General features: G+C 36.8%; 2 protein-coding genes across 15 annotated transcripts in view; one reads left to right on the top strand and one right to left on the bottom strand.

Moving 5' to 3' along the window:
• Positions 1–5,454, bottom strand: part of LOC145520799 (uncharacterized) — a 260,433-nt gene extending 254,979 nt beyond the window's left edge. The window contains exons 1-2 of one of the 2 annotated variants that reach the window (XR_014064832.1): positions 4,460–5,454; positions 1,666–2,303 (exon numbers count right to left, since the gene is read on the bottom strand). Coding sequence is in view for 1 of the 2 variants with exons in the window: in XM_081528231.1 (XP_081384357.1) it covers positions 4,460–4,552 (93 nt within the window). In the remaining variant the exon portion in view is untranslated. Of the gene's footprint in view, positions 1–1,665; positions 2,304–4,459 lie in introns of those variants that run through there. The other variant, XM_081528231.1, reaches the window with a different exon arrangement.
• Positions 4,759–25,446, top strand: part of LOC145520800 (uncharacterized) — a 319,869-nt gene continuing 299,181 nt past the window's right edge. For 4 of the 13 annotated variants that reach the window (XM_081528243.1, XM_081528242.1, XM_081528240.1 and 1 more), the window contains exons 1-3: positions 5,192–5,557; positions 18,702–18,779; positions 22,686–22,767. In XM_081528243.1, coding sequence (XP_081384369.1) covers positions 5,192–5,557; positions 18,702–18,722 — 387 coding nt within the window. In that variant the 3' untranslated portion in view covers positions 18,723–18,779; positions 22,686–22,767. Of the gene's footprint in view, positions 5,558–18,701; positions 18,916–20,936; positions 21,023–22,685; positions 22,768–25,446 lie in introns of all 13 variants that reach the window. The other 9 variants (XM_081528244.1, XM_081528245.1, XM_081528246.1 and 6 more) reach the window with 4 other exon arrangements.

Consider the following 25,446-nt stretch of genomic DNA (forward strand, 5'->3'; position numbering starts at 1 on the left):
GAGACCACGTGTACTTTAGTCAACCAGGCTCCTCTGTCCATTGAATTTTTCAGGCAAGAATACTGGGTGGGTTACCATTTCCTTCTCCAGGGGATCTTCTCAACCCAGGGATTGAACCTGGGTCTCCTGTATCACAGGTGGATTCTTTACCGACTGAGCCAGAGAAATGGATTTTGCTTCTAATTAAAGCATTTTTTATTTATCTGATAAAGGAGACCTTAAGTTCAGTTTTTAAAAAGAGCTTAAATAGTGATTTCAATCATTAGTTAGAACTGAACTCTCTCTTCAACAGACTTTTTTGGATCAATCTTTTTAGGATTGTTGATGTCATATTGTACTTTAATGCCAGCCACCCCCTCCCCTGTTTATAGATATATGTTGTCTACAATATGTTCCAAAACGATGATTTGTTTGGCTAGCTCCAGAATGAATGTAATTAAAGAACAACACCAAAATGTCGATTTACTCATTTTGTTTACCATATGTAATCGTGGCAACTACTTCGCAAGGGGAAGTGAAGCATTTCTAATTCTACAAGTGAATCCTGTGATTTGAGGGATCTGAGGAGAAAAGAAGGAACTGCTTAATGCACTGCATTAGCAAGACAAGCATCCATGAAAATAAAAGGCTACTAAATTGTTCAAATGTAATACTAAAATAAAAAGCACTAAATTTGTGGATTAGGGCAGAGTGATTTCAAAGAGAACTGCAATGTTTACAGAGAATTACTACAGTGTTAAACAGGGAACTAAAGTAGAAACTCACAGGATATAATTGTCATCTTTACTTTTTGGAGGTGCTAAAACTTTTGGTCCCACTCTGATTAGTTTAGAAGCTGGAGTAGCCCAAAGGTATATGGGAAGTTGACTGGTGAATAATAAATTGTGATAATGACATAATCCTGGAAAGTTACAGAGCACTCAATTTACATCAAGTGGATTTTAGCTGGAGATATCAAAGGGAAGTTTGTAAAACAGGCAGACATATCTTCTGCCCTGTCTATGCTTCCATCACCTGACTCAAACACTTGTTTTAAATTTAAATTGAAACTGGGAGTATGGTATAATGAAAAGTGCATTGCAATTAGTACCAGGAGATTTGAGTTCTAATTTTCTAAACTTAAATATGCCAATTATCATAGTTAATGATAATTAGCAATAAAAGCCTGTTATTTTTAATGGAAGATTTAGATTGGGTGATCTCCAAGATTCCTCACAGATTTATCATCCACGATTTGACTGTGCAATATCATTTTTAACAAAACATTATTTGACAGACTGTGTTATTTTCTCCATAAACACTTGAGAATCAGCATATAAGAAGAAAAGGCTACTTCCAATTTTTTCGGTCATATTGTTTCTTTCTACACTCAGCATATGTAAGAACATACAACTTTTTATAATAATTAGAGAATTCTTTAAAAATGTTTAATCTCAGACTTGCTTTTCTCCTATCCTCACTAGAATTGATTGATAAATATTGGAATAGACAATCTCATGTTTAAATATAACTTTGGACAATGAATTCATCCTGCCAAATAATAACACAGTGAGTTTGGAAAAGACTTTTTGAATGATTTGTGGAATTATGAGTATTTATAACCATTAGTTGACCTGACATGATTCTTATGTAGGCATTTTCATTATGCTAAGGAAAGATAAGTCATTTTTAAAATAGATTAATAAAAGAACAAAAAGCTCCTTAATGTATTATCTTAGTGTCTCACACAACAAAATATTCTTATTCATCTAGAATCATAAACAGTACAAAAAAAGTCTTGTTAAGATCTGCGTTGAATTATAAAGACCTTGCTTATATCTGAAGAGACCAATGCTAACTGCATTCAATGATTAATTTTGCAAAATTCAAACATAAAGTGCTCTGATGGCTGAGCAACTGTCAAAGCCACTATGAAAAGATTTCCTTCAACCACCTTGTACAATATCGTTACAATTGAACATTTGCAAAAAAAAAAAAAAAAAAAAAAGCATGCGGACGTAAGAATATATAGGGTGATCTAGAGACATGACATTTACCACAGCTTTTCTTATGCGTTCTCAAATTCCACTTTCCCAGTGTTTACTTCAGTCAAAATATTACCACATCAACATTCATTTACATATTTTATCAAGAAAATTATGCTTTTTATTAATAAAATGTCAACTGCATCCATGCCATCATGACATGAAAAACTTCAGATTTAATGGCTTAGAGTCTTGAGTTTCTTTGGCATGAGTTTCTTTGGAGTATGTATATTTTTCCTTTTTCATTTTAGAGTGTTGGGCACAGAATACAGAAGATTCCTGGGACAAAAGAACAGTGGATGTAAAACAAAGCAAAATAACAACAAAAACCCAGAAACAAAAGTGACAGATTTTCAAGAGTTGCCTCCACATAGCTTTGCCTCCCATTTTCTTTCTTTCCTGTTAACCTTTAACTTGCAAACATCAAATAAAAACATTTGCAAATAGCGTTTCAGTAAACACTTTTAACAATCTATTTCTTTCATAGGCTCTCTAAACTTTCTATGTCTGTTTGCTACTTTTTTTCTTAGTAACATGCCACCACAAGTCAAAAAGTTTCTAGAACCTTGACCCATAATTGAATCTCAGTATCTGAGACCTGAACATTCAGTCTTTTAGTTGTCTTCTTAGATTATAAAATGAGAGTTATAGCTCTTCTAATGACATGATACAAACAAGTTGTTTTTTTTTTTTTTTAAGTAGTAATTGAGAGCCTTCATAAGACAGAATTAGCATATTATGAAGTATTAATTTGGTTCAGTACTGTGTGGAAAAGGTCAGCTCTTCACTTGAACAAGAAAGTGAGACTGAAGGCAAAGTGACAAAATCAAAGTACCTCAATAGTTTACATCTAGTAAAAAATTTAATTACTAAACATCAGTGCATATTTCTTTAAAGAAACTATTGTGCAGTTAGAAATTTACTAACTAGGGAGGTCTAAATATTTTATAAGTGGGCTTCTAAAGCTTTTCAGGTGATGCAGCTCAAAGGTGGCACCTTTAATTCTACTGTATACCAGGCTTGACACTCTTTAGGAGCTGAAAATTTGGGAGTACCTTTTCAGATGCTCTTTGGAGCTATTTTCTTAACTGTGGCCACATTAATGAGGGAACTGTGCTACCAAATTATTGCCTTTTGTTATGTGATTTAATTTTAATTTGTTGTATATACCAAAGAAAATATTTTTATATTACTCTAAAAAACCAGATATAGGAATTACCAGGAAAAAAAAAATGTTTTCTGATATAAACCAGATACCAGAAGAAACCAGAACTTGATCTAAACTAGGGATGAACCAGATATAAAAACACCTTGACTGGTGGGTACCAATTGCATTAGCACCTTTGATAGCTGGAAAAAGGTCAAACTAACCAGAATGATGCTCATCTAGATTTCAGGTCAGCCACATATTTCTCTCCTTTGGGAACAACTATCCATTTGTGCTCTTTTCAAAACTGTTGATTTAAAATTCATGTTTTAGTATTTCAGAAGGATTCTTAGAAGGAAAGGCAAATTAAAACCTGTTCATTCTTTCTAGCTCTATTCCCTAACTTCAGATCAGGTGGTGAACTCTTGAGAATTTATACACAGGTATTTTAATCTCTGCTTTTCTACTAAAGATATTTTGGTTTTAGGGATTTCTCTGGTGACCCAGTGGCTAAGAATCTGCCTGCCAATGCAGGAAACATGGGTTCCTTCCCTAGTCCAGGAAGATCCCACATGCCTCAGAGCAAGTAAGCCCATGCTCTAGAGGCCTCAAACTCCAACAAAAGAAGCCACCACAATAAGAAGCCTGTACATGGAATCAAACCTGAGTCTTCTACATTGTAGGCAGACTCCTGAGCATCTGAGCTACCAGGGAAGCCCCCAGATGAAGAGTAGCCTCACTCATCACAACTAGAGAAACGCTGTGTGCAGAAAGGAAGACAATGCAGCCATAAATAAATAAATAAAATTAATAAAAATATTTTGGTTTTAAATTTACTGTAGGAAATACAGCTACAAACCAAAATGTAAAAATACCAGCTGTAGTTACTATGGTGATCATGTAAATCAGTGCCTCTCCAGACCTCTTTTCAATTTATGTTCAAGATTAAAAAGGAAACTTTAAGTTTCTTTGGCCTACTGAACTGCATGCTTTGCAAAGAGCAGTTGGAGATGTATAGACAGAAGTCAACAAACAGTTCGTGTGACAGAAGGAGTTGGGATTCTGAGACATATGTTGTCGTTTAAAGGCCTCTTAGATTGAGTTGTTTCCTTCAACTCTCCTTACCTTCAATAACTTCCAGATAGTACATCAATAATGTACTCTTCCGCACAGTTTTACTGTTTTCATTTGCATGTGGCAACCAGTACAGCGACATTTTGTCAGTTGTGAATAAGACCACAATAAGAAAAAAAAAAAAAAAAAAGAGTTTTGAGGATGGAAAACATACCTTCAATATTTTGAAGAAAACTGCTGATGCTACTGAAGAGAGTGAATGCTCACTTTTTGGACTTTGTCTTCTCATCTGAGAATATAGAGTCATTTCGAACTTTTTATGAGGTAAATTATCAGTTTCATTACTTTTCTGCCCCCCCCGGCCCCCGAGATTTTATCTTGTTCTTTCATTTGGAACATATTCCTCTCTTTCTTCATGTCGTTCAACTCTTGGGGTTGGTTTCCATGCATTAGATGAAGCATCCACCTTCCTAGTCTGGAAGGAGTGGTCTGTGTAGATGAACCTTATCCTGCGGTCCAGCCCCAGCTTTCGGCGGGTCTCTCAGCCTTTGTGACCCGCCCACAGCTATTTTCGGAGAACGCAATGGCAACCCACTCCAGTGTTCTTGCCTGGAGAATCCCAGGGACGGCGGAGCCTGGTGGGCTGCCGTCTATGGGGTCACACAGAGTAGGACACGACTGAAGCAACTTAGCAGCAGCAGCAGCACAGCTATTTTATTCTTTGTGGCTCCCAGTCAGTGAGGCTGTGACCAGAACTGTCAGCGTCCTGAAGAGGGGTCTCGGTGGACACCTGACGGGGGCTCACAGGAAGCCTGGCCTCAGGAGGCAGCTCTTCTAGAAGCACATAGCTACAGACCCGTGGAGCCGCATGTAAAAGTTGCCAAAACCAGGCTGTCTGGAGGTGACTCTTTTGCAGCCGCGGCAAATCCTAGGGCTCGGGACAAGCATGGACACTCCTGTGTGGGGGTTGCGAGGCGTCAAGATGGCGGCGCAGCTCCCTGAGAGGCGTCTGTGCGCAGCCTCTGCAAGGGCGTCGGATGTGAGCTGTCTTTCAGGCTGGAGCTTCTCACAAGCAAATAGGCCTCTTTCTCAGAAAAATGGGGGCACATTTTTGTCGGCTTTCTGTGGCCAAGCCCAGGAGGGAGCAGCCCGTGGAAAACAGCCTTCAGTGGTTGGTTATAGGTTACAGCCAGAGGACCTCAGGAATGTAACCCCGCCCCCCGCCCCCATCTGTGGAGCCTGCGGTTCAAGCGGCATCGCATCGGCAGCCATAAAACCTGGTTCAGTGGACGTGAAACTTAGGGCACCAGAGGTATGTAGAAGCTGCTGTAAGGTATTGCGCATGGCTGAGGAAAGCATGAGGTGGCACCCTCTGAGTAAAGAAGAAAAAAGAAAGGAAAGGGGGAAAAAAAAAAAAAAGGATGGTGTCTGCCGATTTTGGCACCACAGAAAAAAGGTAGGAAGATGGTGTTTACCAGCCTGTTTTCCAGAGAGTATTCTAGCAGGCCCCTGTCCTTCAGACCCACACTTAAAATTAGCAAACGAGACTCTTTCATGTTAAATCTGGGCACTTTTCAAAGGGCACTTTTGTGCAGGGCACTGGAGCAGTGGGTAAGTCTGTACGAGTCATTTCTCAGTTCCCCTTAGCCCCTCAGTCTTTAAAGCCATGTGTCTGGGGGCTTGTCTCTCAGGTGCAGGTCTTTCTTTAATTTTATTTTTTAAATGTAGTTGTAAAAAGTTATTTTTGGCTACACTGGGTCTTGGTTGCTGAGCATGGGCTTTCGAGTTGCGGCGCGCAGGCTTCTCCTTGGTGGCTGCTCTTGTAGAGCACGGGCTCTAGGACACAGGCTCAGTATCTGTGGTGCAAGGCCTTAGTTGCCCTGTGGCTTGTGGAATCTTCCTGAACCAGGGACCAACCTCGTGTCCCTGGCACTGGCAGGTGGATTCTCCACCACTGTACCACCAGGGAAGTCTCCAGTTGCAGGTCTTAATATGTGAAGTTGTTACTGTCAGACACCCAACTTCTCCTCAGCAAGAAGCTTCAGGTTTTGAGCTCCTTCCTGATTTTGGGTCACAGCACCCTGGTGTGAGGTATGTGAGCAGATTCTGCCTCTGCCTTTCCTTTTTAATTACATGAGGTTTCCCTCTCATGAAGGGTCCGCTCCACCAGTTTTTAGGCTCTTTTTTCAGAAGAAATGATTCCACAGATAGCTATATATATTTCATGTGTCCAGAGTGGGAGGAGAGTTTGATTTTTTCCTAAGTAGACATCTGGACCCAAAACCGAACATGTAGATAAGAAGTAGAATTAAAAATATGGTTATCAGGACTTTCCTGGCAGTCTAATGGTTAAGACTCTGAGCTTCCATTGCAAGGGGAGCCAGGTGGATACCTGGTCTGGGAACTAAAATACCACAAGATGGTGCTTCGTGGCCAAAAAAAAAAAAAAAAGCAAACCAACAAAATCCCTACAGTTGTCATTTTGATCAGAGTGCTAGTTTGTTGGTTTGAAACCACAGGAGCTTCTCCTGTGAAAGCTGAAACTGGCCACTGGTACACGGAGGGCAGGGAGAGACAAAAGAAAGTAGCAGGACATTCCAGATTGATAGAGGGCAGTTTTAATAAGCACGGAACTTACATGATTTGTCTTGGACCACAGCAGGATGAGTAGATCTCTGCACCGACCTGACAGAACCTTGGGGGTTTATGCAGAGGACTTCACTAGGTTCGGTCGTGTGTACCAGCCAGATAGTTTTAGCAACACATTACTGTCTCCAGGCTGAGTTCTTCTAGTGCAGGGAAGGCAAGTGGGATGCACATTTTGGAGGAAAAGGTGGGGCGGGGGCTGTCAGGCACCTCAAGTTGTCTGGGTTCAGCTCACGTGTCAATAGTCACATTCTCTCCATGACCTCTTCCAACATAGTTACACAAAATTACAAGTATTTTCTTGTGCATTTAATTTTCTCTTTCAGGTTGTAAGGAGCTCTGCAAATGGTGCCTTATTCAAATTTGCATAATTCAATACCTTTAACTGAAGATCTTGCTGGTCACACATTTTTGTGTATTTTAGAACTGTATTAGAACCTAGTAGGCTGTTGGTAAATAGTAAGTACTCATTAACACTTACTGAATGAATAAAATTAGAACACAAGCCAACAGTTACTGAGTGCTAACTTAAGTTCCCTCAATGAATGAAAAGTTATGGGGTTTAAATAACTTATTCTAAACATTAAAGGATACAGTAGCATTCCAGTAGCCCTCTAACTTGAGAATTGAACTATAAGAATTACCATTTTTTATCAAGAGAAACACAGAAACAAAAATGTAGCACAAAGGACTCAAGACATAAGAGAATTTCTGAAGAGAGAAAAAAAAACTAAAAGCTACTGAGCTAAGAACCTTCTTTTATAGGGATATTCAATCAATCATTTGAAATAATTGTATGTCAGCATAGAAACAAGACCAGTGTTGTTCACTATCATCTTTATCCTTTGGTTGTATTATTATCATCTAATACTTTCAACTTACAGTTTTCACTCCAACAAGTTAATGAAGAGAAGCACTGATGTTTCCCATGACTTGCGGTTTGGATTGCCTCATTGGAATATAATCATTTGCAATTATGCAAAAAAAATTGAAAAGCAAGATCTACACTCAAATGTACTGTACAAATTCCATTTAATATGTAATTGCTTATATTGGCAATCTCTGTATTGACTTTCCCCAAGCAGGGCTCAAATTAAATGAATCTGTCTTTCTTATAAAATGATCATTCAACTCATTTAAAACAGTTTTATAGTCAACATGAATTTGTATGATATTCATAACAAATATCTTATTACAGTACAACTGTGGGTTTTTATCTGATAGCAATTATTCCTCTATCTGGCACTGCTTTGCAAAAAGTCAACATATTGCAACAGCTGTATCCATTTTGCAAAGGGAAAGGGGTGGTAAATTAGTCAAAATTCTCAGCTAACTAAGATTCAATTCAAGTTACCCCAGGGGGTATTCCTGATAAATTTTCCTCAATCTCTCATATAAGATTTCTAACAAGACAAAGAACAGCAGTTTGCTCATCATGTTCTGCAAAAGCTGTTGGTCCAGAAAAACAACCTTGCTGAAATATAGAAAATTTTTTAAAAAAACTAAAAGGAATTGGGAAAATGCATGCATAATCTCATTTAGATAATTAATTAATATATTTGGTGTTGCAGATTCTTGTTTAGTAAGACTTCTACTTAAAACTTGATAAAAAATAATTTAAACTTTATTTTATGAAGACAGTATATAATCTTAGTAAAATTTAAAAAAGCAATTTTAAAACTATTTTATATAACCATCTATGCACAGTAGACTTATAAATATTGAGGTTTTCATTTGAAAGTGCAAATTGAGTTAATAAACTAAAGCTTTTTATTGAGATATAATTGACGCATAACATTGGTTTCAGGTGTACAGAATGATTAAATAGATATATTATGGAATGATCACAACAGTGAGTCTAGGTAGCATCAGTAATTATACATAGCTACAATTTTATTCTTGTGATGATAACTTTTAGATCTACTCTTGTATCAAGTTTCAAATATGCAGTACATTATTATTTACTGTAGTCACCATGCTGTATATTACCTCCCCATGACATTCATATGTAGATCTTCCTTTAGCCTTATTGATCCTAGTTGCTTCTATACCTTGAAATAGTATTATTTTCCATTTCTGAGGAGTGCCTTTTCTTGAACAAATTGTTATAAGCCTTGTATGATGCTCTTGTTGCTTGTAGTAGTTACAGTAAAAGTTCCTCTTCAATTAGCTTTTAAAAATCAGATTATATTAGTTTTGGCAATTTTTTTTTACTCCTTAATAAATTCAACAAATGTTTAATAAAGCCCTGATTATAAAAGTATAAAGCCATGGTTCTCAACTGGGAGTGAGTTTTACCTCCTAGAGCAGTGGTCCCCAACCTTTTTGACTCCAGGGACCATTTTCCTGAAAGACATTTTTTCCATGGACTGGGGAAGAGGGGGATAGCTTGGGGAAGATTCAAGTGCATTATGTTTATTGTGCATTTTGTTTCTATTATTTTTACATCAGCTGCACCTCAGATCATCAGGCATTAGATACCTCAAGTTGGGTTCCCCTGTACTAGAGAACATTTAACCATATCTGAAGACAATTTTGAATGATTGTTGCAACTGGAGTGAGGTTTGCTACTGGCATCTAGTGGGGGCCAACATCCTGAAATGCACAGTACAGACTCTACAACTAAGAATTATCCAGCCCAAATGTCACTAGTGTGGAGGTTGGTAAAAACCAGTGTAAAGGAGTGATGCAACAAATCACTCATTAGAAAGTCTGAGGTGAAACTCTAGCCCTGACCAGCTAAAGCCACTTCAGAAAATTAGCATAATTATCTTATTAGAATAAAGGAAGCTTCTGTCTCATGTTTTACAGACTGAGAATGGTAACATATATCTCACCAGTCTATAATGAGTATTAAATACAACAAAATGTATCAAAATATTTTTGTAAACTCTAAAGCAACTTACAAAATAGAAAAATAATTTGTCATAATGAGACCTTTCTCATGCACTCAGCTGCAATAAAATATCCATCCCCAAAGCATCCTTTGATACATAAATATAATTCTATACTATAGACTTCCCTGGTGTCTCAGATAGTAACGAATCTACCAGCAATGCAGGAGATCCCTGGGTTTGATCCCTCAGTTGGGAAGATCCTCTGGAGAAGGATATGGTTACCCACTCCAGTATTCTTGCCTGGATAATTCCATGGATAGAGGAGCCTGGTGGTCTACAGTCCATGGGATTGCAAAGAGTCAGACACAACTGAGCTATATTTTCATTTGTTAAATTTTATGCTTAGATATATGTTAATAACATACTCTTCTTTTGGCCTGGATGATATCTAATATTTCACTCACTACCCATACTTTAAAGCTTATTAACTGTATGCATTATTTTTCTACTGCTGCATAAAAACTACCCTATACTTAGCAACTTAAAGCATTACACTGTGTATAATCTTGTTTTTTGTGAGCCAATAGCTTTATTTGTTTGTTTATTTTATCAAAATATAGTTGATGTTCAGTATTACAGAATTTATAAGTATATAATATAGTGACTCAAAAGTTTTAAAGGTTTTACTGTTTTATGGTTGTTATAGAATATTGGTTCTACAGTATATACTTGTAGATTCTTTTATAAATGAGTTTTCATTTCTTAATTTCCTACATTTATCTGCCTCTATCCTCTTTCCTCTCTCTACTGGTAACTCTTAATTTGTTCTCTATATCTGTGAGTCTGTTCTTTTTGGTTATGTTCACTAATTTGTTGTATTTTTTTTAGATTCCACATGTCAGTGATATCACACAATATTTGTCTTTCTTTGTCTGACTTATTTCACTTAGCATAATACTCTCCAAGTCTATCTATGTTGTTGCAAATGGTAAAATGTCCTTTTTTATTTTTAAATTACTGAACAGTATAATACCACATCTTCTTTATCTGTTCATTTGTTGATGAGTACTTAGATTGTTTCCATATCTTCATGGATATAAAGAACGCTACTAGGTCTATTGAGGTACATATTTCTTTTTGAATTAGTGTTTGTTTTGTTTTTTTTTTCTTTCAGCTATATGCCAGGATTGAAATAGCTGGACTATATAGTAGTTCTATTTTTAGTTTTTTGAGACTGTCCATACTGTTTTCCACACTGACTGTACCAATTTACATTCCTACCAACAGTGTATGAGGGTTCCCTTTCCTCCACATTCTTGCCAATATCTGTTATTTGTGTTCTTATTGATGATAGCCATTCTGATAGGTGTGAAGTGATGTCTCATTGTGGTTTTGGTTTGCATTCCTCTGATTATTAGCAGTTCGAACAACTTTTTATGTTCCTATTGTCCATCTACATGTCCTTTTCAGAAAAATCTCTATTCAGGTCTTCTGTGTGGGCCAATAACCTGAAAGCAGCTCTGCCTCAAGGTCACTCATGATGTCAGTCATGTCTTTAGCTGTTTGAAGGCTTGACTGGAATTGGAAGATATACCTCCTATAAGGGTCACCACATATCTGTTAAAAGGAGGTCTTATTTTCACCTGACTGTGGTAGGAGTCCTCAGTTCTTCACCATATAGACTTCTTCATAGGGCTGCTGAGGGGTCCTCATAACATGGCAATCAACTTCTCCCACAGTGAGGAATTCAAAAGAAGTTGCAGTCCATTCTATGATCTAGTTCTGGAAGTTTCATGTCAGCAGTTCTGCTATATTCTATTCATTAAGATCAAGTTATTAAGCAGAACTCCACTTAAGGGTGGATCATGAATTAATATCTACTTTTTGATGGAGGAAAGGTCAAAGAATATGGAAACATAGTTTAAAACCATCACGTTCTTCTCTTTCTCTCTGTGCTCAAAATTCAACTAAAGGCCCACTGTCGACTTTCTAGGAAGGTTTCATGACTACTTCAGCCCATGATGATTTATTTTCTGTACCCTTTCCATATATTTACCATATAGAAGTTATCAACTGTGGAATAACCAAATTGCTTAGCCTACAATCCTAGATAATCCAACTCTCTATGTATGAAATGAGACTCAGGAATTTATATTGTTTAAAAATACTATTTGTTATAATTTTTATATATAGTCATACTTAAAAACCATTGACTAGTAGTTAACTATACATGAAAAAGTATAAACTCAAGTGATATCCAAAGTTCTCTTTTAAAGGAAATTATTGGAATTTGGGCCATATATTTCCCAGATAAATCATTGAAAAAAAACAGGGATTAGGTGTGCCTGAAATAATATTTTCACATGATAATTTCATATTATTGAAATTCATGTAAATTATAGGATTCTAATAATATTAATTTAACTGTTGCCACCCCACTTATTGCTCCCATTTGCTGAATATCTGTAAGAAAAGAGGTTTTTATCCCTTATTCTCCAAGTTAGAATGATATTTTTATGGTTTCAATTACACAGAGTTTTTTCTTCCTATTTTTGGATGTAGTGACAAGCATCTAATTTTTGCAAAATGTTCAATGTGAATCAATCTTTAAAAAAAAAAAATCAAAACACACAAAGAAATTAACTTTATCCTCCAGCAAAGTGACAGTGTCACTTGGAACTACTATTGCTGCTTCTTCCTTGAATTCTCTTTACATGTTCTTTCTTCTTTTCTCTTCTATTTATTGTACCCTAGCATGGTCATCTACTACTTCAGAATAATTCACATCATTTTAATTATTACCTGAAGAGGCAGATATGGGATCACGTTTAATCTTGCCGGAAATTTAGACTTAGGTTTGAATAGCATAATTTTGAATTGTTTAGTGGACTAGGTAAGAAACATGTTTACTTGTTGGGCAGTTGAATATATGTCTCTGTGTATGTGAAACATGGTAAACATCAAATTGATTTCCAATTTTATGACCAGTTTTACCCAAATTATATACTTTCGTTTTAAACACACTTAAAAGGGGCAAGTCTGTTAATTCTTCCTAATTTGTGATGTTGATTGCATATGTAGAAATGGGTTAATATTCAGGATATTCTGGGCCCTTAAAAATAGTTTTGAAATTAAAATATCACTTTTTAAAATAAAGATATTTGTCAGTATAAAAGAATAAGTAGAAAACCACATTCCTCCAAGGTTATCCATTGAAGCATTTTTTTTTGATACCAGAATATTGGAAAAATCTAAATGCTTTTCCTCTGTAGAATGGTTGAATAAATTGTTGTATATCCACACAGTAGAGCACTGTGCAGTCATTAAAGAAAATGAGCATGACATCAATGATATGATAAGGGGTGGTTTACAATATATAATATTAAATATCAAAGCAAGAATAAGGTGGAAAGTAGTATACAGAGTAGTCCGGGAGAAAAATAAAGGAATATATATATATATGTATATACATACATATATGTATATAGTCTTCTTATTCTGCTTTAAATATACGCCTATACACACATATACACCTATAAAAGTAGATAAATTGACTGTGATTTTTATAGCTATACATACATACTGCTTATTTTATAAAGAAACACAGAAATGACAATACAAAAACAATATAGTTAACTGCAGCTGGTTTAGTGAGAACAAGGCAGAAGGAACGGGGATGCCTTCAGGAGTTTGTCTTTTTATACTTTGTTAACTTTAGAACCAGGTAAATGTTTTACATAGTCAAAAATAAAATAAAGACAAATGCAGAAAATGACCTCCTAAAATTGCATACAAACAAAAGCAAATGAAAATATATGTATAATGTAAATACACAGGAAAAAAGAGTATTTCAAGTTGCGTTTGATCCGGGTACAGCCTTGGGTTCTTTGAAAAGAAATGCTGAACTGTATGTAGGAGGTTTTCAGTGAAGGGTATGAACATATTATTTTTGAAAATATTTTGTATGAATTAAGTGACAGAGCAAATGAATAAGTACATGTTGTGCTTGGAACCAATACTTTCAATATTAGGGGATGCAGGAAAAACTCAGTGCTGTTGGAATTGAATTAGTGATAACATACATTTGTAGTTTAGAAAATATCAATATAAACATCTCCTAGCTCTTTACACTGAATGGTCTAGATGAAATGCAATTGCAATAACAATAAGGACATACGGTTTCCAGAACTTGATCTCTAATGTCATTACCTGTGACAGGGGTAGAACGAGGGAAGGGGAGAGTGAAACAACTTTTCTTGGGCAAGTTTTGGTCTGGTCCTCAAATTATATTTTAAGAAGGCTTTCTTGTATCTCAACTTCATCTGCAGAATCATTTAAAATTCACAAAGCCTTGTACTATCACACATCAAATGTCACAGTCTGGCAGTTAATCTTATTGAAAGGTTAGGTATGTGTAGCACCTGCAAAGGTTTCTGAACTGAAGATTCCCAGGATTTGATGCTAAAATGACGATGAAGGTAAAATTAAATTGAGGATTGGAAAGGCAGCTGTGTATTAACTAACTTTTGGATATCTCAGTGTCTTAAAAGTTCCTGCATATTTTTCATTGCTTATTGATGACAACAACAACAACTTACACAACAAATATCAATCTTCTCTTTGTGAAAACAAGGTAGTCCTTAGGTTTACTTCTCTCTGTGTAATACTAAAATAAGGAAGTAAAAAAAATTAATGTGTTTGTTAATAGAATATTTGGCTTTTATTCATCCATTAAACAGAGAACATTTTTTAGTATGTCAAATTCTGAAAATTCTCAATTAGGTATGTGTAAATTATCTTCAGTGTGCAGATTTAAATATTAGTCTATTCTCACTAAGCAGAATGTCTGCGATCATTTTTTGCAAGGATGTGTGCTCTGGGAATGTAATCTTTAATATTTAACTCAATCCAAATATAATTATAAAGGACAAACTTCTGGGGAAAAGGAAAGAAAAATGCAGCCCCATTTGGATTACACAGTTTTGATTACTTCATAGACACAAATGTCTGGAAGAACGAGGCAGGTAATGTAATTGAGTGTCATGGGTCAGTTCAGGTGTATGTGTATCATTCAGTGGGGCTGGCAGCCCCCTCTGCTACTTCATTCCCTAGCCAAATTGTGGGAATCTTTGGTCTATATTACTAGTGCTTCTGTGAAGTGACTCATTGTTTAAAAACATACAGTGAAGGCCAAACAAAAGCTATCTGCACACTGAATGTTGCCCAGAGGCCGTTCATTTATTACTTCTGGCAGAGAATGTGAGGGCTAACCACAGGGCAGATGCTTGATGTTAGTGAAAAATAAACTCAGAGTCTGTAGAAAACTATTGTTTCATGCATACTACCATAACACAGAGTTCTTTTGGGAGCTGTTTGCCATAAAAATTATTTTATTACTTTGTACTAATGCTGCTTGTCTTTTTATGTGATGGTAAGTGGTCACTAATAAATTATGGATACCAGATACTCAGAAATAGGAGGACCGACAGTTTATTTAGTGGGGAGTGTTTTTCCTTCCAAAGCAATGCTCCTCAGTCTGAACAGACCCATGAGTATAAAGCCCTCTGTAGCAATTTTCCTGGGCCCTCTAACTAGAGAGGTTGCCTAACATTTAGGTATTGATGGACTTTGTAAGGGCTTCCCAGCTGGCGCTAATGATGAATAACCTGCCTGCCAATGCCAGTGAAGGAGATGTAAGAGACACGAGTTCAATCCCTGGGTCTGGAAGATCCCTTGGGGAAGGAAATGACAACCCACTCAAGTATTCTTGCCTGGAAAATCCCAAGGACAGAGGAGCCTGGTGGGCTACAGTCCATAGCTTTGAAAGAGCCAGACAATGACTGAAACAAGTTAGTACGCACACAGATACTTTGTAAAGACAGGATATTGTTGTTGTTGTTGTTTAGTCACTCAGTCATGTCTGACTCTTTGTGAACCATGGACTGTAGCACGCCAGGCTTTCCTGTCCTTCACCATCTCACGGAGCTTTCTCAGACTCATGTCCGTTGAGTCAATAATACCATCTAACCATCTCATCCTCTGTCGTCCTCTTCTCCTCCTGCCTTCAATTTTTCCCAGCATCAGGATCTTTTCCAGTGAGTCAGTTCTTCACATCAGGTAGTCAAAGTATTGGAGCTTCAGTTTCAGCATCAGTCCTTCTAATGAATATTCAGGACTGATTTCCTTTAGGATTGACCTGTTTGACCTCCTTGCAGTCCAAGGGACTCTCAAGAGTCTTCTCCAACACCACAGCTCAAAAGCATCAATTCTTCAGCATTCAGCCTTCTTTCCAGTCCAACTCTCACATCCATACATGACTGCCGGAAAAACCATAGCTTTGACTAGATGGATCTTTGTCAGCAAATTATTGCCTCTGCTTTTTGATATGCTGTCTAGATTTGTTATACCTTTCCTTCCAAGGAGCAAGTGTCTTTTAATTTCATGGCTGCAGTCACCATCAGCAGTGATTTTGGAGCCCCCAAAAATAGTCTGTCACTGTTTCCAATGTTTCCCCCTCTATTCACCATGAAGTGATGGGACCGGATGCTATGATCTTCGTTTTCTGAATGTTGAGTTTTAAGCCAGTTTTTCACTCTCCTCTTTCACTTTTATCAAGAGGCTCTTCAGTTCCTCCTTGCTTTCTGCCATAAGGGTGGTGTCATCTGCGTTCTGCGGAGAAGGCAATGGCACCCCACTCCATTACTCTTGCCTGGAAAATCCCATGGATGGAGGAGCCTGGTAGGCTACAGTCCATGGGGTCGCACAGAATTGGATACGACTGAAGCGACTTAGCAGCAGCAGCATCTGTGTTCTGAGAGTATTGATATTTCTCCTGGAAATATTGATTCCAGCTCAAGCTTCATGTATCCCAGAATTTTGCATGATGTTCTCTTCATATAAGTTAAATAATCAGGATGACAACATACAGCCTTGATGTACTCCTTTGCCAATTTGGAACCAGTCAGTTCTTCCATGTCCAGTTCTAACTGTTGCTTCTTAACCTGCATACATGTTTCTCAGGAGACAAGTAAGGTGGTATTCCCATCTCTTTAAGAGTTTCCCATAATTTGTGCGGAAACTGTGTGGAATCCATTAAAATTGTGATGCATGGGTTTTTGTAGTAAGCTGAGGTTCTGCTGTTATCACTGACCCCAGCTGTGAAGTTGGTTACTTCCTCTCCAGCAACAGAATGGTGGTTTCCACTAGGTTTTTCCAAGTCCAAAGAGAGTCTACAGCATCCTCTTCTTCTTCCTTCTTCTCTTAGTTTGTCTAGCAAGAAATTTCTCTTGTATCTGGTTTTCAGTGTAGTGGTTATGTATAATATTTGTGTTCTGCTATATCAGAGTTTTCTGATTTGGACAGAAAGTGCAGGAGGCTGAGGGAGAGAGAGTGTATAAGTGCTGAGGGAGCCATGGTGTTGTGCCACTCAGATTTCTTGGGAAAGAACATGCTGTGGGGAGTACAGTTGACTGAGAGCCTTAAGCTGCCACTCCAGAGGAGGTGGAAGGCTCTTTTAACAAGGGTTGCTGCCAGGCAATGACTAAGGACATTGAGGTTCTAGTGGTGGCCAGATTCCTGTTTAGTGAAGAATTCTTTTAACAGACAACTTGCTTGAATTCTCCATTTTGTTCTGGCAGAAAATTTTTCAGACATGAGCTGTAGACTGAGGCTCTTCTACTCAATCCTTCTTCCACTTTCTCCTTTCACAGAATTCAGACCTGCCTTGTGGTCTTTAGATTTTGCCTTCTTCCGTGCTTTGTCTCTTTCTCTGTGATAGGCTTTCTTCCAATAAATCTCTTCAATGAGGCATTTGCTTCTTTCAAGACATGTGTGACAGATAATCTGTGTGTAGGGATGTGTATATGTATATGCACATGTTTGTGTGTCCTTTCTGTTACAACATGTTTCTATAATGTAAAGTAAATCACATACATTGGGCAGATAGAATAAAAATATCTGTTTAAAGTGCTGAAATTACATTAGTCTGTACTTAATTTTGGGCTTCCCAGTTGGCTCAGTGGTAAAGAATCTGCATGCCACTGCAGGAGATGCAGGGACGTAGGTTTGATCCTTGGGTCAGGAAGATGCCGTGGACGAGGAAATGGCAACCCACTCCAGTATCCTCACCTGAAAAATTCCATGGACAAAAGAACCTGGTGGTCTACAGTCTGTGGGGTCACAGAGTCAGAAACAACTGAGCAACTAAGCACACACATGTGCATACACTTGATTTTCCCAGCATGTTAATATTTTGAAGCCACCTGGGACATGCTTTCCCAGAATTAAAAGAGAAACCTTCAGAAAGTGGGAAATACTACATAAGTGCTTTCTATTAGTGCAAATATCACAGGTTTAATGGCTTCAAAACCACTAAAGTTTTCACAATGTGTCTGCCAAAACTGCAAATGCAAATGAATCTGAAAAGATATTTCCTATGTGTTTAGAAAAAAACGGAGGCGAAGTCCATATTGTGAATAAAACTTTTAATTTTTATAAAACTGATCTCAATTGGGAGTATTTGCCTCTAAGTAAATTTATCTTGGGGGCAGAGCCATATACCTTGGAAGACATTGATGGATATCACCCTAGGTGCCAAGGGTAGTTGAAATTTAACTCTGTTAATAGTCATATTAAGATGATTATTGTTTCTGTTAGTACTCTGGCTACAAAGTTACATGTTTTTAGTGCTCCGTCTTACATTATTTAAAAGAAAAAAAAAAAAAAATAAGCTGCTATTTTAGTGTGTGATTTTGTAGAGCACAAGTTTTCCCTCATTATAGAAGAAATTCTAGTGTATATCAATAACGATATGTATTTGTTCTTTCTTTTCAGAGAGCCAGAGTTTGGCAAATTAAAAGCTTTATTTTACAAAGATTGTCCTCAAAATGAGCCTGGCCTATTTTGGAACTCAGAAGTGAAACACTGAATCATTCTCTTTCATTTGTGTTCTAACCATCCTCTGTTTTCACTCAGGCAGTGGATAATCCAGAATGAATTCAGAGAAGACTCACATTAAAAATGCAAAGAAGAAGCAAATACTTATGTTTGAAGGTATGTCTTCATGTAGGCTTGTTGCCTAATCACCTAAGTGACTCATTCTGTACTTACCCACTCTGAAGCACCCAGAATTCAAATTCATGCACCAGAAGAAGAACATTCACAGGTTGTGGACCTTCGGGATCACTTGGTAAGTGGGGGAAAAAAAAAAACAACAACAAACAAAAACGAACACCAATGGTTTGCTGTTTTAAGCACATAACAGAGCGAGGGAAATAGCTTAGAAAGCTGAGAATGTATTTTATCAAATGCTCCCCACTACTATTTGCACAGGCAAAATGTATTTTTCTTCTTTAGCCACTTAAATGATGACCTTTCACTAGGAAATTTTCATTCTGGTAACCTAAGAGAAATACCAAAGCATAAATATATTTTCAGACTTGCAGAAAAAAAAAAATAAATCTCATATATAGAATGTTTTGTCCTCAAATAAATTGAATGTCTTCTCTAGGAGGGAAGTTTGAGATGCAACTTCATAAAATAAAATCTAGGATTTAAGAATAGCTTTCCCCCTACTCCAATGATGACAAGAGAAGTAAGGGGCATGTATCATGATGAGTGATTTGGAGAGAATATAAGGAAGTCTTTCTTGATAAGGCAGTCCTAAATCACTGCAATACTAAGAAGGATTGCCAAGAAATAAAGTTCACCATTGTAGTCTTTAGAGCAATGTGTACTAAATAAACAAAAAAGGCCATGGGTCATATGGCCCTATCACATAATAAATCTTATCTATTTTATCTAACTTATCTTTAGATAAATTTCTTAAAATCTCTGCTATCTCATTCTTTTCATGAAATAGTTGATGAGTGATTTTATATTTTTATGTTCACATGATTAAGAGAACAAAAATAAAGATGAAATTTATCTCCAACTATTAGTCTGTAACACTGGTTCTCAAACAACAGTAGATAGTAGAATGAATACTTGAAATAAAATGTATTATGATGAGGCCTTACTCGGCACTTACAGAATCAGATTTCCTGGGTCTGGAGCATACACTTTGACTTGTTTTAAAAATTTTAAATGATCTTTATTTTCTCAAGATTGGCTTGAAATGCCAATCAAGAACAAAACATAATTTCCTTATGCAAAGCTAAACAGGACCATACCAAGAAAATTCAAGTCTATTTGGAAATTTTAAGCTGTGTGGTGATCATCTAAAATCCTTAGTGGAGGAGATAGGGCCTGAATCAAACAAAGCGAAATTAAAAATCACCTTGGTCTTTAAAAAACAAAACAAAACAACAACCAAAAAAACCCTTTAGAACAGAAATGTCAAGAACAGATATTTTAGGAGGAAATATGTTTTTAACCCTAAGATTTTTTTATTCAGTTGAAAGGAAGCTTCAGCAGAAGTGGTCAAATATCTTTATGAAATATGTGAAATTAACTGTTATGTTACAAAATACCTTGTGATTGAGTAAACTGAGGGTCTCCAGTGCATTAACAAGAAATTACCAGATCATGTGGAAGATGCAGTGGGGTTACTAAAGTGACGTCTCAGGATATAAGCACTGCCAATACTCACCAAACTATGAGTCCTTTCCTTACCCCTAAATTGTTAAGTTACCATGGACAATAAAAGGAGGCTCTGGGATAACAAATATTTAAGTAGGCACTGATCTTTTTTGTATTTTGAGCATAAGTTACAAGTGAAGGTCTGGTGCTGAAGCTGAAACTCTAATACTTTGGCTACCTGATGTGAAGAACTGACTTGTTGGAAAAGACCCTGATGCTGGGAAGAATTGAAGGCAGGAGGAGAAGGGGACGACAGAGGATGAGATGATAAGATGGCGTCACCAACTCGATGAACATGAGTTTGAGCAAGCCCCGGGAGTTGGTGAAGGACAGGGAAGCCTGGCATGCTGCCATCCATAGGGTCACAGAGTCAGACACAACTGAGCGACTGAACTGAACAACAAGTGAAATAATTCCCAACACATAATATACTGAAAATACTGCCCTGTTTTCTATTTCACTTTCAGGAAAGTTATTCCTGCATTTAATAGCCATAAAGAATGTAAAGTCATAAAATATGAGATTAAAAAAAATCACAAGTTCTACTATAGTTTCAATACATACAGATTTTATACATGTTTATAATTACAAAAAGAAAGTTTCTGCATTGTCTCTGGTTCTGGTTTTTAGAAGTAATACCCTCCAGCCTGAGCTTGGCAGTCTATACCATTGCTACGCTGAACTTCAAAAGATGTTTGTAAGATGGTCAGTTGCCAGTAAGTAGCCTGCTTCTATCCTACTTTAATATTAGCTTAACAACTGGAAGGAACTGGCTCTTTAAATATTAAACATATGTTCAATTATTAAAGAGCTAACATTCTTTTTCTTATTGCTAGACCTGTATGGAAAGAACACTGAAACTAACATGCAGTCTGTTACCAGTTTCACAGACTGTGATGTCACATATGCTAAACTGTTTCTATGTTGTCTTGGTCATCAAAACAGAGCTCAGCAATACGAAAATCTGATGAAGATGCAATTAAAACTACTGACCAAAGTTTCCAGTGGGCACAATGGATTCTTTTCAAGAGGGATGTGCACATTATTGCTCAAAGCAAAAATGACTGCAGATTATTATTTTGCCATTGATCTAACAGGAAAGAATTGCCAGCTAATGAACCTCAGGAAACAGATTAATTAAAGGAACAAAAGAGTCCTCCTCCTCTCACCCTTTTTCAAACATGAACAAGCCTAACAATAGGAAGTAATATTCATTAAAATGTGACAGTAAGTAAGAAAGAGAAAATGCAATAAAAACTGAATTTCTGGATAAATAACAGGCTTCCATAAATAGTGCATCAAACAATTAGCTAATGAAGGTCAATAGTTTATCAACTTTGAACATGTTATCATGGAATTTGAATATCTTAATACTTAATGAGTCTTAAAATTAATTTAATAATATAGACAACTTCATCACAGCTGGTTAGAATAATTCTAGCTGTCCCCAATCCTCCTGAACATATGATTTTGATCAGGGCATTTTACCTGCTTGATTTACTCTATTCTTATAGAACACTGGAAGAAGAAATATAAGGAAAATTTAGTAGAAATATATTTATAAAAAAAACTATATTTGTTGCCCAGTATCCAGCACTTCAGGCTTCCCAGGTGGCTCAGTGGGTAAAGAATCTGCCTGCAATGCAGGAGACAAGGATTCGATCCCTGAGTCAGGAAGATCCCCTGGAGGACAATATGGCAACTCACTCCAATATTCTTGCCTAAGAATCCACGGACAGAGGAGCCTGGCAGGCTACATTTCCATAGGGTCGGAAACAGTCGGACATTAGGTTGAGGCATGACACACAAAAGATGTCAGAAATGACATCCAAATCTTAAAAGACTGTACTCTTAAGGTGGAGTATTCGTGTAATGGTGTCTAATGGTACTGGTTTCTGTACTTCTGCTACCATTATTAGGTTGTGTGTGTGTGTGTTTGTGTGTGTGTACTCAGTCTTGTCTCACTCTTTCCGACCTCATGGACTGTAGCCTGCCAGACTCCTCTCTCAAAGGAATTTCCCAGGCAGGAATCCTGGAGTGGGTTGCCATTTCCTACTCCAGGGGATCTTCCTAACTCAGGAATTGAACCTGTGTCTCTTGTACCTCCCTCATTGGTAGGCAGATGCTTTACCACTTGTGCCATATGTGACTCCAAGCAAGTCACGTCACCTCATCCACAAAATGAGGTACTGGATGAAATACTCTCCTTTTCTCCTTTTCACATTATAATTTTACAATCTATAAGCTAATAAAGGAAAATGTAGCTGAGATAATGCATGGACCTAGAAAAGAATAAGTTACTGACATTCAGTTTTGGGATTTTTTACTTTCATATTTATATTCTTCATGGGTTGGTGTTAAAACTAATTTCATTCCCAGGTCACATCACATGATGGTGAAGTCAGATGACTCAGATTCATGATGGAAAGAAGGGTCAACTAGCCTATGAATAATTCACAAGGTAGGTAACACATGAGTTAGAAATGGCATTTTGTGTGTAAATAAACATGAATTTCCATATGCTTAGTGGAGACTAAGACATAATCCATTAAGCAAATGTTTATTAAGTGTTTACTTTGTGCCAAGCAATTGTGTTTGAAACTGTGAGACCCAATGCAGGAATTAAAATTTATATTCTCTACCTTAAGTAAACTTAGAAGTTAGTTGAGAACACTCCAAATGTCAAAACACCATTCTTTTAAAATGTAAACTATAGTTAATTAAGTAGTAATTAAATTGTTGTTGGAAACTAAGTTTAAGTTCTTAATGAATGTATAAAACAAAGTATAAAAGAGAAAATAGAAATCTTTCTATCTCTATCCAAAAGAGGATACTGTGTAATACAGTGAAAATTTGAGCAATTAACTGAAAATCTGAGGAAACTTGAGAAATGATCAGAGATGTTCATATATTAGGATTACAGATCTCTCATAGGTTATGGAAAGAAAGTACCTGATTCAATTTAAAACTTACCTGTTTAAATAATTTCCTTCTGTGACAGTGGTATGAATTTGTTCCAAATAACAAGAGACACGATATACCTTATACCAAAATGGAAATACAGTAAAACGAATGCAAATTATATGATGTAAATTCTCAGATATTAATTAATTACTTGCTTACCTTCACAATGTACCCCCTTTGTTGCTTTAGTTAATATATGATGAATTTCTATTTCATCTCTGTATGGGTTAGAATAAAGTAATTTTTGCTATGGCAACAAAACATGAAACCTAAAATGACAGAAGTCAGTTACTTGCTACATATCTGAGACTTAAGCTAACGAAATAACCTCAGTCTGGACACAGCATTACATGTCATGACAGAAGAGAAAGAATCGATCCACATGTTGGTTCTAAAACATTCATTGGTCAAATCAAATGGCATGCTCAAATTTGTAGCCGATAGGGCAGGAATTGGAAGCAAATATTTGTAAATAATAATAATTTCTACCATGACCTTCCACTGATTTCCTCTAACAGAGTCATTTTTTAATTTAAAAAAATTTTCATGAAAGTGCTGATGGCTCAGATATAAAGAAACCGCCTGCAATGCAGGAGATTCAGGAGACATGAGTTCACCCTGGGTCAGTATTGTCGCCTGAAAAATCCCACGGACAGAGGAGCCTAGTGGGCTATGTTCCAAAGAGTCTCAAAGAGACAGACACGACAGAGCACACATGAGCACAAAACAGGGCATGCATGTATTTTTTAAAAAAATATTTTACGAAAGATTTTTAATATTAAGAAAACAAAACTAAGCAAAAACAGTGTTCCCTTCCCAATCTTACCTTTGCTGAGTCTTTCCTCATAGCTGAAATTACAAAATGAAGACAGTGATTTTTAAAGATCAACTTTTCCAACTATGTTGCTGGTTAAGATAAGCCAGTGTTGGGAGTAAAATTCAACTTTATATTTAAAAAAAAAGAATACCCACAATTCCATGGGATCACCAGCCCTATGCATTAATGCTCAGATGCTATGTGGACAGAGCACCTGCACTGACTATGTAAAGGGAGTCTTTTTCTTTGTTTAGCTGACACTTGCATTTATATGGAAAATTCAATGCTAAGGTTCCATCTGTTCATGTTCTGTCACCTTTTGATTCATCTTTTGTAAAAGTCAATATGTCACTATTCTCTGTATGTCAGTAGAGACTGATTGGACTGCTGACTTTAAAGACAGGTCAGAAAGTCATTGCAAAAGAAGGTGACAACCTTTACTGAAACAGAATGATGCTAAATGTCAAAGAACAAAAGATTTAGATGCAATTTAAAGACTGACATGCAACATGTTTAACTGTGTTGCTGGAATATTAGGTTCTAAATCATGTAAAATTGACCTAAACTCATCCTACAACTCTGCGGGGTCACTTTGGAATACCACCTTCATCCTGGGTTCTCCTAGAAGGGAAATGGAAGGAGAAATAGGCAGGTATCATTTTCTGGAAGGAGTACCTATCTGTATCAAGGCAGGTGTGAAATCTCAACACCAAAGGGACAAAACAATTCCAAGTTTAAATTCTGATTTTTCTCATCAGGTTTCAAGTGAAAAATGCGTGTATCTCTGGAGGTGTGAGGTCTGTTTTCTTTTTGTTAATACTATATCCATCAGTGCTTGTGCGCTTAGTAGCTTTAGTCGTGTCTGACTCTTTGCAGCCTGATGGACTATGTATAGCCCATCAGGCTCTTCTGTCCATGAGATTTTCCAGACAAGATCACTGGAGTGGGATGCCATGCCCTCCTCCAGGGGATCTTCCCAACCCAGGGGTTGAACCTGTGTCTCTATGTCTTCTGCATTGGCAGGTGTTTGTTTTTTTTTTTTTTTTTTTTTTACCACTAGCAACACCTGGAAAGCCCATCAGAGATTCACATAAAGAAGATATATTATCTCTAAGTAAAATTATTCTGAAGAATTTTTGAACACTTTCAAGAAACCTTCAGCAATTCATTAAACTCTCTTTATTTTTATTCCTGGAAAAGACACTCATTTTAGATTATTCTTGAGCGTCTACTCCTTCTGCCGATGTTGAGTAGATAGACTTGGGAATCAATTCTGAAGGGAAAGTGAACTGAGGTTGAAGTATGATGTTAGAGGTGAGCTGGGGTTATGTCAAAACCAGAGAAAACCAGCCAGAAAAG

Source organism: Giraffa tippelskirchi, chromosome 9, assembly GCF_054371585.1.
Source record: "Giraffa tippelskirchi isolate mGirTip1 chromosome 9, T2T-mGirTip1v1.2.pri, whole genome shotgun sequence".
Classification (NCBI taxonomy): Eukaryota; Metazoa; Chordata; class Mammalia; order Artiodactyla; family Giraffidae; genus Giraffa; species Giraffa tippelskirchi.